General features: G+C 51.8%; 4 protein-coding genes across 4 annotated transcripts; 1 reads left to right on the top strand and 3 right to left on the bottom strand.

Annotated features, from left to right (window-relative positions):
- Positions 1-515: 515 nt before the first annotated feature.
- On the bottom strand, positions 516-2353 carry CKM354_001124900 (uncharacterized protein; the record flags this gene model as incomplete). The annotated part of the gene is made up of 4 exons (XM_044806728.1): positions 516-778; positions 1010-1042; positions 1162-2097; positions 2152-2353. The coding sequence occupies 4 exons, from the start codon at positions 2351-2353 to the stop codon at positions 516-518; spliced, it is 1434 nt and encodes a 477-aa protein (XP_044662663.1).
- Positions 2354-4539: 2186 nt separating this feature from the next.
- CKM354_001124800 (uncharacterized protein) lies at positions 4540-5430 on the bottom strand (the record flags this gene model as incomplete). Its single annotated transcript, XM_044806727.1, has 1 exon — positions 4540-5430. The coding sequence occupies one exon, from the start codon at positions 5428-5430 to the stop codon at positions 4540-4542; it is 891 nt and encodes a 296-aa protein (XP_044662662.1).
- A 1971-nt stretch (positions 5431-7401) lies between these two features.
- On the top strand, positions 7402-8703 carry CKM354_001124700 (uncharacterized protein; the record flags this gene model as incomplete). The annotated part of the gene is made up of 3 exons (XM_044806726.1): positions 7402-7674; positions 7730-8457; positions 8508-8703. 3 exons carry the CDS (start codon positions 7402-7404, stop codon positions 8701-8703), a joined length of 1197 nt encoding a protein of 398 aa, XP_044662661.1.
- A 2189-nt stretch (positions 8704-10892) lies between these two features.
- CKM354_001124600 (uncharacterized protein) lies at positions 10893-11802 on the bottom strand (the record flags this gene model as incomplete). Its single annotated transcript, XM_044806725.1, has 3 exons — positions 10893-11375; positions 11421-11647; positions 11694-11802. 3 exons carry the CDS (start codon positions 11800-11802, stop codon positions 10893-10895), a joined length of 819 nt encoding a protein of 272 aa, XP_044662660.1.
- Between the last annotated feature and the right edge of the window lie 477 nt (positions 11803-12279).

Here is a 12279-nt window from a genome sequence, read left to right as displayed (position 1 = left end):
TCATCGCTACGTGTTGCTAAAGCGCTTATGGACACTGCGTATTATACTAGACAGCTACCGTCACCGAGACAGAGCGTATGCGCCAACGTGCGCAGCGGAGCACACCGTTCCATTCTCAGGCTCATCTCTGGCAGGCTAGTCATCATCTTAAAGATAGAAGGAATTTGTCGTCTCACCAACCGGCAACATGCTCTCAGAGAAGAATTCAGCGAGATGGCAAGTAGCATTCCGCCGGTCGCCGTGGTGAAACGCAGACGTGACCATGTATCAACACTAGCCAGCTTTGCGAGGTTCACCACCACACCACAAAGGATAGTATAAATTCTGGGATTGAGTCGCTGTAGCGTCTCCCCCATCAGGATGCCATTGTCGGCGGATGCACGTTACTTTATCTCCGTTGGTACAAACAGCGCTGAGGTGCTCATGAATCAATTGGCATGAAGATATAACCTATGTTCCCTGATGATAATCACAGTGCGTACTTATGCGCACATCACTTCGTCATGCCGAGTTTTCTACTTCGAGGTACCTGTAGCCACAAAACTATCAATGTGAAGCATGATTCGATTCTCGTCCCAGATGCGCTCTTCACCGAAACGACCTGAGTCAAAAAGGTTTTCGAAGAGCTTTGTTACAACAGCGGTGAGAGTCTCAACAATGTGCCGAATCTCATCGCTCGTCACAGTATATGCGGGAGCGAGCAGGATATGATCGCCGCGGTGGCCATCGGCACTTCCCGTACCTGGATACAGGCTGATGTTGAACGGACTTTGCAAACCTATAATAGAGTGCATGAGATCCGGTCGCAAGTCCTAGCGTGGAATGTGTGCGAGACTCGGTTTCGAAGCGATAGTCATCAATTCGATCGGGAGAAGAGTAAACACGAGCCAACATTCTCCTTGTCGATGCGAGACAGCAGGTGCGGAGTGCCAAAGGAATACTTTGGCAGAAAAACTGCAGTTTCTCATCCCAGGGTGCTCAAAAGGTCGATGAAGCAGGGAGATCTTACCGAGTTCATGAAGTCCCATGGCCACACCAAGGTCTGGATCGAACGGCACCTTCGTTATGCGGCACTTGACAAACTCGATGCCCCAAAAAGCCCTTTCCCTCGTATCTCTCCGACGGCATGGTGAGAGCCGAGTTTTTCTTTTAGTAATCTACCAAGCAGGAGCCCTTGTTTCCGAACATTGGCAACAAAGTTTTCTTGCAGAATGATCTTCTGGGCTGCTAGTGCAGCTTTGCAGGCCAGTGGATGACTTTGATATGTTTGTCCATGCACAAACGCTCCTGTGCCTCGCTCGAGTGCCCGACCTACGCGCCGACTGGCAAGCATTGCGGCGACAGGCATGTAACCCCCTCCAAGACCTTTTCCGATCGTTTGGATATCCGGGACGACACCTATTAGTGGATCTTGCCATGCATGTAGGGGCTGTGGGAACCGAGCTGTAGGCTCCGGGCCAGTACGTCCTACACCACACATGACTTCATCAAAAATGAGCAGTGCTCCGTATTTATCGCATATCTGGCGAATTGCCGCACAGTAACCTGCTACGGGTGGAACACAACCCAACGCAGCACCCACAATGGGCTCGATGATAAATACGGCAACAGCTCTCGGACCAATTCTTTGGAACTCAGCGTCAAGTTCAGCTTCTAGGCGCTTAAGGTAGCTGGCCGTGTGATCTGTGCCGAGATCCATGTTTCGATATGCGTAACAGGGAGATACCTGAGAACAACTGGTGGCTAGCACAGGCTCGAAAGGGGCCCGGCGTGCGGCGTGGCCACTTGCCGCCAATGCTCCTAATGTACTGCCGTGGTAGCTGCAGTGTCGTGAGATGAAGTGAATTCTTTCGGGCTCCGGATTCGGTTTCTCCAGATAGTATTGGTGCGCCATTTTGAGCGCCGCTTCCATAGCTTCGCTTCCACTACTAACGGAAAATACATAAGCCATTTCGCCCTGCGTGCTATCTGCCAGAAGCTTGGCAAGATCCTCAGCTGCCCTTGTCGCGTAGAAGTGGGAGTGGCAGTATGAGACTTCTTGCATCTGCTTAACAAGTGCGTGTTGGATCCTAATCAAGTTTGACGCTACTGGTGGTGCTGCCGTGGCATGCCTCGGTCATGGCGACATCCGGTATGTCACTCATAGCGCACAATCACACGCTGCTAAGATCTCCTGTCCATTACTAAGCTGGAGGAAATGACCCTGGGAAGCAACGACGTGACGAGGGTTTTGATGCAGCTTGCGATGTAAAACGGCAGATTTCTGAGACTCTGGCGGAGTAATTCCATACAGACGCGAAGCCTCCTGATCAGGGTTGTCGTTGTTATTGAGGCGCGACGTGGAGGTCGACATTTGGAGAGTATTCGCAAACAATCGCCGGGCAGTACGCTAAACTGAGTTGAAAGATGTGTGGATAGACACAGCGAAGCGCAAAGCAGTTGTTCGTGGCGCGGTATATGGCCTTACGTGGGGATCAAAAGTGGTACTCAGGGTGGAGGCCGCACACGGTAAGATCTTTCCATGCATTACAGAGCTCAATGCACCACATCGTGTGAGCGTGAAGTCCGTGGAAGAACTTGATAGCTCCGGGTAGAAGAATGATCAGCTCTTGGCTAAAGGAGGTTCGTCATTGGCAGCGATCTGAAGGGATCGTTGGTGTTTCGCTTACTCATTTCGATGTTCTGAGCGTTTCCAACGACCACACCACTGCTTCCATCTTGCCTTCGGACGAAGTTCTAAAAACATCATTGAGCATGACGTGCCTCTCAGCTGCAATGTGCTAATGGATGCTGATACCGTCGCGTAATATTGCGCGAGCGGTTCCTCATGGCGGCGACAAACTGTTCACGGTAGCCGAGAAGCGAGGGCCGCGGTGCCAGCTTGCACAAGCGCTGGCGTTTGCTTCTCTGTATGTAGAATTCGATTCATATGCCAACAGACAACAAAACGCCTGCCTAGCATTGGTTGTCTCACGCTGCTCATCTGATGAGTTAGTCAATCGCCGCTGATAGTGCTCTTAGGGAGTAGCTTGCTTCTCTCAGACTCGTAACAGACCAGACTTGGGGAGATGTTGAGTCGAGACAGCTTACGCAAGTATGAATGTAGCATGGATGGCATCCAAGGACAGCTCACACGGACTCGATCCGTGGATAGCTAGATTGAACAATGAAGCCGAACCGAACGAGGCGCGCTTGGTAGGAACCCATTCCCGACGAATGAAATCACATGGACGTACATCTGGCTCGTAAGCTTGTTTCATGATCCCAAACCCGCCCTCGACCACGAACAAATGGTTGGCGAAAGCTGAATAGACAGTGTCGACCTGTCGTCTGCGTTACGCTCCCATTCCCGTGTCATAATGACCCTATCAATGCTATCGCTGCCGCTTGCCAATGTTTCTAGCAGCATTGCTGTGGATCGAGTGCACGTGATTGATGCGCAAGACCCCGGCATGAATGGACACAGCTTGTGGAACGTGTATTTTCGTTCTGTGGGCCACTGCAGCGCGCGTATTGCTGATGGAAAAATGACGCAAGTGGCGATCACTACTGAAGCTCGACCCCGCCGGAAGGGATAGGTCCAAATGCATCAGCCAATTTCAGTTAGGGCGACAGCTCTGACTTGATATCAATAGCCAGCACATTTTCGAGGGCCAAAGGGCAGCAAGTTCCCGACCCACGAACTCTGGTAATCAAATCCACCGTTGAGCAATAACGTGCGTGCCTGCTAGATACCATTGCCTAGCCGATGGACAATGTGAAGGCCCTAGACATTAATGCTACTTCCTTCGAGCACGCGAGATCGGGCGGCGAGCACGCTGCCAGTTGGAAATCATGGCTCCTTGCATGCGTTCGATTGACGACACCGAGGAGCTCATTCGTTACCGATCCAAGTTGCTGGCTGGGACACAGCGTGCAGACCCTCCTTTGGACCACTGCTACATGGGAAGTAAGCAGAGTTTAGATACCCCCTCTTAGGGCATCGCTAGACTGAACAGGGGATAAGCAGCAGCGTGCAGACCCTCCTTTGGACCACTGCTACATGGGAAGTAAGCAGAGTTTAGATACCCCCTCTTAGGGCATCGCTAGACTGAACAGGGGATAAGCGGCAGCGTGCACCCCCGCGGTGATGTCGTCAAGCCCGGTCGCGTACTGGACCGGCACGATCCGCCCGACATCGACCTCGTCCCCCGCCCGAATGCATTCATCACTCTCTTTAGCACTGTTGTTGTTCATGTCGTTTTTTTTTGGTAGTGTGTATCGGCGGTCCTCAGGCTAGGAGGATTGTGAGCTCTCTGATACTTAGTACGTTGAAGACGAGAAGCGCGATTTCCATTTGATTGCACCTGTCTAGAGTAGAAAGACACGCAGTAGATCCAACGAGCGGACTGTTCGTTGTGCTTTTAAATACCAAAAGGAAACGCTTGTCGCGAAAAGCGGTTCTCCGTGCTCGCGGAAGTGCAGGAAAGCATGCAATAGCAATTTCCAAACTCGGTCCCATTCCATCTGCCGTTTCGCCCACTAAGACTCCGAAACTCGTCATCGCAGATCCACCGCAATGGCGGGGATCCCATTTGGACTGACATTCGGAGCAGCGCCCACGTTCGCGTTTACGGCAGCCAGACCACTGTTATTGTTGTTGCTCCCGCCGCATGCGTTCCCATTCGAGTCGAAGCCGTCCACACAATCACTACCATTACCACCATTACTGTTGTTGTTGTTGTTGTTGTTGTTGTTGTTGTTGTTCTTGTTGCCGCAAGAGTTCCCGAATGAATCCAAGCCGTTGACACAGTCGCCCCCACTACCGCCGTTGCTATCGTTGCCGTCATCATTGTTGTTCGTGCATGGATTGCCGGATTTATCACTGCCATTAACACAATTGTTGTTGTTGTTGTCGCCGCTGAACTGACCATTGAGGCTTGGATTGCCCACTGCCGCAAAAGGTTGATTAAAGGGTGATTTGGGTCCATACTTCCAAGTAAAAAAGGAAGACGTCTCTTGGAGGGAGTGTGCGCCCCCGTCAATCTTCGTCGTCTTCTGAGACCCACCGCCATTGCACTCCACTGTCCAGCTGACGCTGTTAGGGTCGGCACACGGATTGTAAGATGACTTTGGCGTTACGTATGGCGGATTTGGGCCCAAGTCTTCTCGAATTGGTGGACTTATAGGCTGAGGATAATAGTACGTGCTGTAAGCATCGTTCGGATAGTAGGGATCGTAGTAATAAGAGGTTAAGTATGAGAAAGGCCATCCGGTCGAATAGTAGCTCAAAGGATAGGAACCTGTCCATGCTTGCTGTCGCTTTGCAAGTCGCTTGCTAGGTCTCGTAGTCTGGCCCCGCGCCGCAGCTTCAACGTCCGGACGAGTTGAGGAGTCATAATGTGGCAGGGCGTTGACCAGCAGTAGACTGCAAATCCAGATCCAGAGCATACTAGACGAACCGTCACCGAGAGGTATGGATCCAAGATAAATGCCGTTCCTCGCGGTTATGATTAGGTACAGACCCGCAGGCTGACAGCCTGAGTATAAAAGCGACGTCAGAGTCCCGTGCACATTGTGCCGCTCATTTACTTCCTACCCAGGATGCACAGGCAAGGTGGAAACTATTTCCCCAGGAGCAGCGATGCTGTGTACGAAATGTTCACTTGCACCTCTAATTAGTGATGACCGCTTTTGTGCTCAGCAAGATCCCAGAGTATGGTGCCGAAAGTACAATGCATGGTTTCTCGTCACGAGTGCGGTGACCTGCGTTGACCGTAAAGAGATTGTTCATGCGGACGTAAAGTTTGAGCTACCCCCGACTGGCACCCCTTGTCGTCCTTCATGTGCTCGGACCAACGAGGCAGGAAAGCCCTACTACAAAATTTGACTTCCACCGCACTTAATGCCACCGTGTTGCCGCGGTAGTCGTAGCAGTCGGCATAGCTTATTTCTTAGTGAGTTCTTGCTCGACGAAGAGAGATCGAGCGTGGTGGGGTCGTATTAGTCGAGAGCAGCACCTTGTTTTGAAATCGTAATGAACTTATGACGCCGATGAAAATTGTTCGAGATTCAAGCTCATATATACAGGGACAACACATGGTCAACTTTTGCCTTGCGCGTCATCCCTTCTTTTCCCTTCGCGTGCAAGCTTCCGCGCTCGACATAGCGGTATACGCTTTGGGAACCGGAAACACCGCTCGTTGAGCTACGCACGGGTGTGTGTTCTGTTGGATCACTGGGCTCGGGGCACTTTGCGACGGGATATCTAGTCCACAAGCACTACCCGGTCCATTAACAGCATCCGTATTCAAGCGCGAAGGAGCGCTGGGACGGAGTCTGAAGCGTTGTACGACTGTAACTCCCGGTGCCTCGAACAATTATACCAACTATGGCCGGCGTAGTGTGATGATCCGGATCAGGTTGACGATTACAGTCATCATGACAACCTGCGGGCTTACATGGTAGGTGAAACACGGTCTCGGACTCGAACTTGACGACGCGGCCCTGAGCCGCAGGGGGCAACGAGAACCAGTCGCTCTTGGCGCTCGAAGACATCACTCCTTGCGCCATCGACCCTTGTGGTACAAGCTGGCAGATGCTCGTACATTGGGCTGGCATGCAAAGTTGACGAGAGAAGATTCAGGGGGTGCTCCGTGCCGAAGAGAAGTGCAACAACTGCTTGAGGCTTCTATTGCGATCGCTAGAAGGAGCTAGTCGCGCGGGATTCTATCCCAATCCCTCAGGAAATTTTCCATGTCCATTGAGTCCGCACGGATGCCGTGGAGGAGTACACCATATATTGGAATGCAGAATGGGACATGTTATCGGCTGTAGACAATAGTAATAAATCAGCCAGTTCTTTAATGTGCGGTCACTGGTACCCTCACATCCTTAGAGCATCCCTTCGAAAGCATATTAGCAAAACCCAAGGTTGCGCAAGATCCGGATGACGTTCATGGGAAGCATAGAATCTTTCTGATCTCGATGCTGCCAATGAATCGATGCTCTCCCAACAAGCACGCCGACGAACACGCCGCCAGATACTAGAGGGAACAGGACATGTGAAGCACAAACGAACAAGGAGCGGTTGCTATAACTGCAGGCGGCGCAGAGTCAAGGTGAGGATGTGCGTGGAGGCTTGACGACCATAATGTTTACAATTGATGAAAGTGTGATCAGAGCCGTCCAATATGTGAGAGTACGAATCGCGAAAGGAGGCTACAGCCAGACATAGCTAACCAAACCTCCAGGGTGTTGGAAGGGCAGGTGGTGGGATTGCGCATACCCCATGGACGTAGCAGCGATACCTGCGACAGCGAGCATTGAATCCGTACAGTCGACTATGACAGTTCCGGGAACACGCACCGGAACACCCTTCCCAATGGGGCAAAAATCTATCTCACCTTCAACCAGCAACATATGACGCATCACCACTATGCTCTGAAGTACGACAGAGAGGGCTTTTTCAAAACGGCATTCCTGGAGATCGCGATGAGCGATGGGAGTCCAGCACTCCTTTATGCCATTGTAGCATTTGCGGCCTATCACCACACAGTAGGCCAGAATAATGATGATATTTCTACGTTCCTCTCCTACTACAACCAGTCGATAGCCTTTCTCCAGCAGTCGCTGCAGAAGGAACGGCACAGTATTGCGACTTTACTGACAACACTTCAGCTAGCAACAATAGAGGTATGAGGTTTTACGTCGCTCAGAGGCCCATCTAGCTAGCTGATGACTTCGCTAGGAGTTCTTGGGCGACTTGGTCAATTTGCTTGATCACCGCAGGGCCGCGTATGAAATTTTCAAGGAGCTCTTTACACCGCAGACGATTCTGCATGATGAGACCAGCCGCATGATCCTTATCTGGTACCTTCGGTTCCAGCTCTTCGCGGGCATGATTCCCAGAGGAGAGACAATACTGGATCGCCAATGGCTCGCTGCTTCTGCCGAATTCCACAACCGACAATTGGAGCACAAGCCAGAAGACCTCGGGGCGCAGTTCGAATCGTACTTTGCGACCTCGCGGCTTCTAGCAACCGATGTAGCGATCCTCTTCGCCGGCAAGGTGAACAGGACAATCAGCGATGAGAAGTTCGTGGCAGGGATCAAACTACTATCGAAAGAGCTAGCAGAATTCGGGTATACAATCGAGAAGGCATTCGTTGATACGTCCCGTTTTCCCACGGAGGACTTGGTAACGATGAATTTCGTCCTTATAGAACACATGGCGATAGACCTTATGTTCAAGTATCAGCTCGCAATTTCAGCCGGACACCCGCCTTTACCTGAGCTTGCCCAGATCGCGATAAAACAGGCAAGGTTATTTGATACGATTCAGTACAGCCACGAAAAAGTTGAGAACGCAGTCCTGAGCTGTCGAACGAGTTTGGGCACCATCAGCCTCTTCCTGCCCAGGGAGGAGCGGTACAATTTGTGGTGCAGGAGGAAGTATGCCCGCATCGAGCAGCTCGGGTCAGCATAATCCGTATCTCGTTAGGCAAAGGAAACTGAATCTTGAGCAGTTGCATATATCCCGAAATATTTCGCAAACGTATGGGCGATGCCTGGTCAGAAGACGTATCCCGATGGTGGCTACCAAATGACGAGGGTTATCCAGCGACAATTCGCGCCATCCGCGAATTCGTTCAGTACCGAGCAACACTGCAGATACCTGGGCGACACAATGTCAGTAATGTGAGCGGAATTTCCGAGCAGTAGACGTTGACGAGCTTGGGGTCTCTGACGACATGAGCAATGCTCTTAGTGGATCTGTGGACGGCAATCTTAACTCTTGGCAGAAGAGTCTAGCACAAGTTGATCGTAATCGACACAAGTTACAGTTCGAGCTTACCCTTCATGCCGACGCAAACATTCGCACTGGTCAACCAAGACGAACCACTTGCACATTCATCAGATGTCCTCCATCTCCAACAGCATATTGCTGGCTCTCAATCCAATCGCGAGCTCCTTCGAACGGCTGCATGGGGAATGCGCTGCTTTATTCTCCTACATGTGACCGCATTTTGCCATCTTGTGGTTTCACAGACTTCTCATCTTGTTTGCTCTTCGCTGGTGGCTGTAGGGCGTCATCTTCGTGAGCGGCGCCAGCCGATACTTGAGTGTATGCTCGTTCCCTAGCGAGCTTTGGTGATTCGAAACAAATGCACATGCTGGAATATTGTGTTCTATGGAGCAAACACTGTCCAGCTCCGGCGCCTGCTCCATTTTACTGACGTAGTAAGCTCTACCTTGGACCTATGCAAAGTGACCTCTTCGTTTGCCAGTTTTGTAGCAGGCTGTTGGTGGAAATCTTGTGTTCGATCCTGCCCTCCGAAGGGGTGGCACAGCCTTGCCAGAGCTGGTCTTGGGCTCCGGCTGGTGTTCCAGCTCTTTTTTGTTGTGGCTATTCTAAGTGTTCACATTGTCGCTGTTCTCATCTTTCAGGAAGTCAATGCGAGTCACTTGGTGAATAAATGTTGCTTGGCGCAGTCCAATGCAATGAAGCTCGTTACCTGACGTGAAAAGTTGTGTTGTCCACACAGAGAGCGGCGCCGAGGCAGGCACAGCTCTATTCCGCTCGAATCAGATGCACGACGACTGCACAAATCCCGAGCCCGGTGCACGTTCGGAGTATACATTCAGGTATTCCATTGAAGTAGAGGCATCGGGGTTAGGCGTGGAGTGTAACACCCTTCAAACCTTCTGAAAGCTGCCAGCGATGCGAGCTATCACTTCCGAATGAGTTTTCTTTCGCCTTCGCTAGCTCAATGTTCGTTTGCGCTTGCGGTTCGGAGAGAGCTCGCGTAGCGCCTGTCGTTGGACAATTTCACTTCGATCAAAGTCGATGATCATGGGCTGCTCCGTCTTGCCGTCATACACCATATTCCTCGGCTCTTCATCGCAATGCAGGACTAGGGCTCGAATGGCCTCGTATGCTTCCAGGATTTATTTGTCATATAACGGCTTCATCGACGCGAAAGATTGGTCCTGCACCATGAGCTGTGCTAGAGATGTCCCTGCCCAGTTAAGCCGCATAATGTGTCTCAGCTCGATCCCTTCATGACGGTAGGGCGAATCGAGCTCCACGGTACCACAGCAACCTAGGCACGTATCGTCCCTGCATGCTCTGCAGTCGATCGTACACGGATTTCTCGTGCTCAAGATAGCTCTTGTAAACATCTTCCATTCCTTTCGCGACTAAAGTATAGCCTCTAATATTACGGCGAAGTTTTAGCAAGGCTCCGCGGGAGCCGTGGATAAAGAGAGAGGTCTATCGCAAGCCCCCGGCAGAGACCTAGGAGGCAATTATTGTAACAGTATGCTCGATTCTGGATGCGGGGGCGGGCTTGCCTTCTTCGAGGGGGTTCCTGCTGCTATCTACGCCCCCCGGTGCGCCGCCTTCTTGCCAAGCCCCTCGACATCCGCGAACACGTTTGCGCTCTGAGAGTGCGGCTTGCAGCCCATTCGGCACCGTCACTCTGGGGATCGCCGCTTTTGGATGCTGCATCGGTGCTCCGTTCGCCGCATTGACTACGGAGATGGACGGGTGAGCACCGCATGACTTTGCGCCATTTATAGGGTCGATATTCGGAGGCCTCTTTGGATTTGCGCTCTGTCTCTAGGATCGTCGCAAGAACATCGACAAATTCGACCTTCCACCTCTCTAAGCTGGCTTTCGCTCACTCGATCCATACTTGGCCGGGCGGCTCTTCTAATAGTGCTTGCTTGCTAAATGCGAGCGCCTGAGACACAGCCGTCCGTTCCAGGCGACACTCGGTATCGACGTCATGGTCTTCCTTAGGAATGTTCACGCTATAATAGACAGTCGTAGGGTCTTCGGGAATGCGCAGGAAGATATATGCTTCTCTAGTGCAGACATATCCGTAGCGAACGCACTTGTCAATCATTTAGGAAAACAACTGTATGATTACTGCGGCGAGCAGGCGCCTGCAGAGAAAGGCGAGGTCGGTGACCTCCTGGTCGATTACGTCCCGCTCGGGTTGGATTTCGGACTGGAGCCCCGTACAGATTTCTTCATTCGTAGGCTTAGGCGGCGCTTTGTATTCGATCGCGATCAATGGCCGGACGCTTCCGTCCTCTAGCCACAGCACGCAGAATTGATCCGCTCGCGTGTTTCTCGGTTGCTGGTCACTCTTGCCCGGATCTCGCTCCTTCGCGCTCCGTTCAAGGGCGCGATTATTGTGGGATTTGAGATGTCGCGGGTTCATTGTGCGTAAGCGTTCAACAGTCACTGGGTTTCTGATGTTTACGATGATTTCACGCTGGCTCTGGGTGGATGCGGTCTGTGTGTGGTGAGGGTTGTGCGTACTGCTGGTTAGTGTATCGCTCGCTACTGCTGCTGCATAGCTCATTGGCGCAATTTTGTAATTCTGTACATTGTTGTTTTTGACGTCCCTCATGATTGCGACTCCTACCTTGCCCACTTCCATCGCCTCTTTCGCTGCTCTCTTCGTCTCCTCGCCGACCACGGCGATCCTCTCTATTTGCGCGTTTGTACCTCGTAGCTCTTTCTTCAGTGCTTCTACCCTCTGCGACGTCTCCTCTTTCATTGCCTTCGCGTCTCCGCGCATCTCGCGCAGCGCGCCTTGCATAGCGGTCATGTCGGGGATGTTCTGCGCGTTTGCCACGAACGTCTTCGCGCCTTGGATCATCTTCTCTGCGACCTCCGTTGGCACGGTTCGGCTTACAGTGCGTTCGATACAGCTGCGGATCTCCCGCAGGTACTTCATAAGTTGTAGGGCATACTCTCGGTATTCGGTAGGCCACATCACCCCACTTCGGCCATGGCCCCGCCATCGCAGCAGGCGCGGTGAGCGACGCGCCTGACTACGTAGCGATGCAGGGCCCTCTTGGATGGATATAATGCACGTTATCACAACTGAACTCCGAAAAGTGAGATTCTCGCTGTGTTCGTGTTTTTTTTCCGGATGTGTGCCTCTTCTGCAGTATGAGTCGTAGTAAAAGGTTATGCGGCTTATGTACGCTCGCCTTGCCTTTGGTGTTGTGTTGCCTCCAAGAACATTTGCAGCCGATCAAGAGACCTGCAAACAAAGTTATTCTGTCCGTAGAAGACCGCCATGGCCTCTTGATAGACTTGTCCGCAGGCAAGTAGGAGGGTAAGGTACGTTCCATAAAGCCTACACGTTAATGTCGACTGGTATCGAAAATTTCCGAGCACATCGCGACCTCGTTCGCGCGCGATCAATGTAGGCTCTGATTCTAGATGTGTTCCGAAAACTTGCTCGAATGATTCCTGGCCGTTTGAGAAGACTT

The sequence above is a fragment of the Cercospora kikuchii genome, assembly GCF_019650295.1.
Source record: "Cercospora kikuchii DNA, contig_00008, whole genome shotgun sequence".
Taxonomy (NCBI): Eukaryota; Fungi; Ascomycota; class Dothideomycetes; order Mycosphaerellales; family Mycosphaerellaceae; genus Cercospora; species Cercospora kikuchii.
The sequence above is the reverse complement of the archived record's forward strand: the minus strand, read 5'-3'. Positions and strand labels throughout refer to the sequence as shown.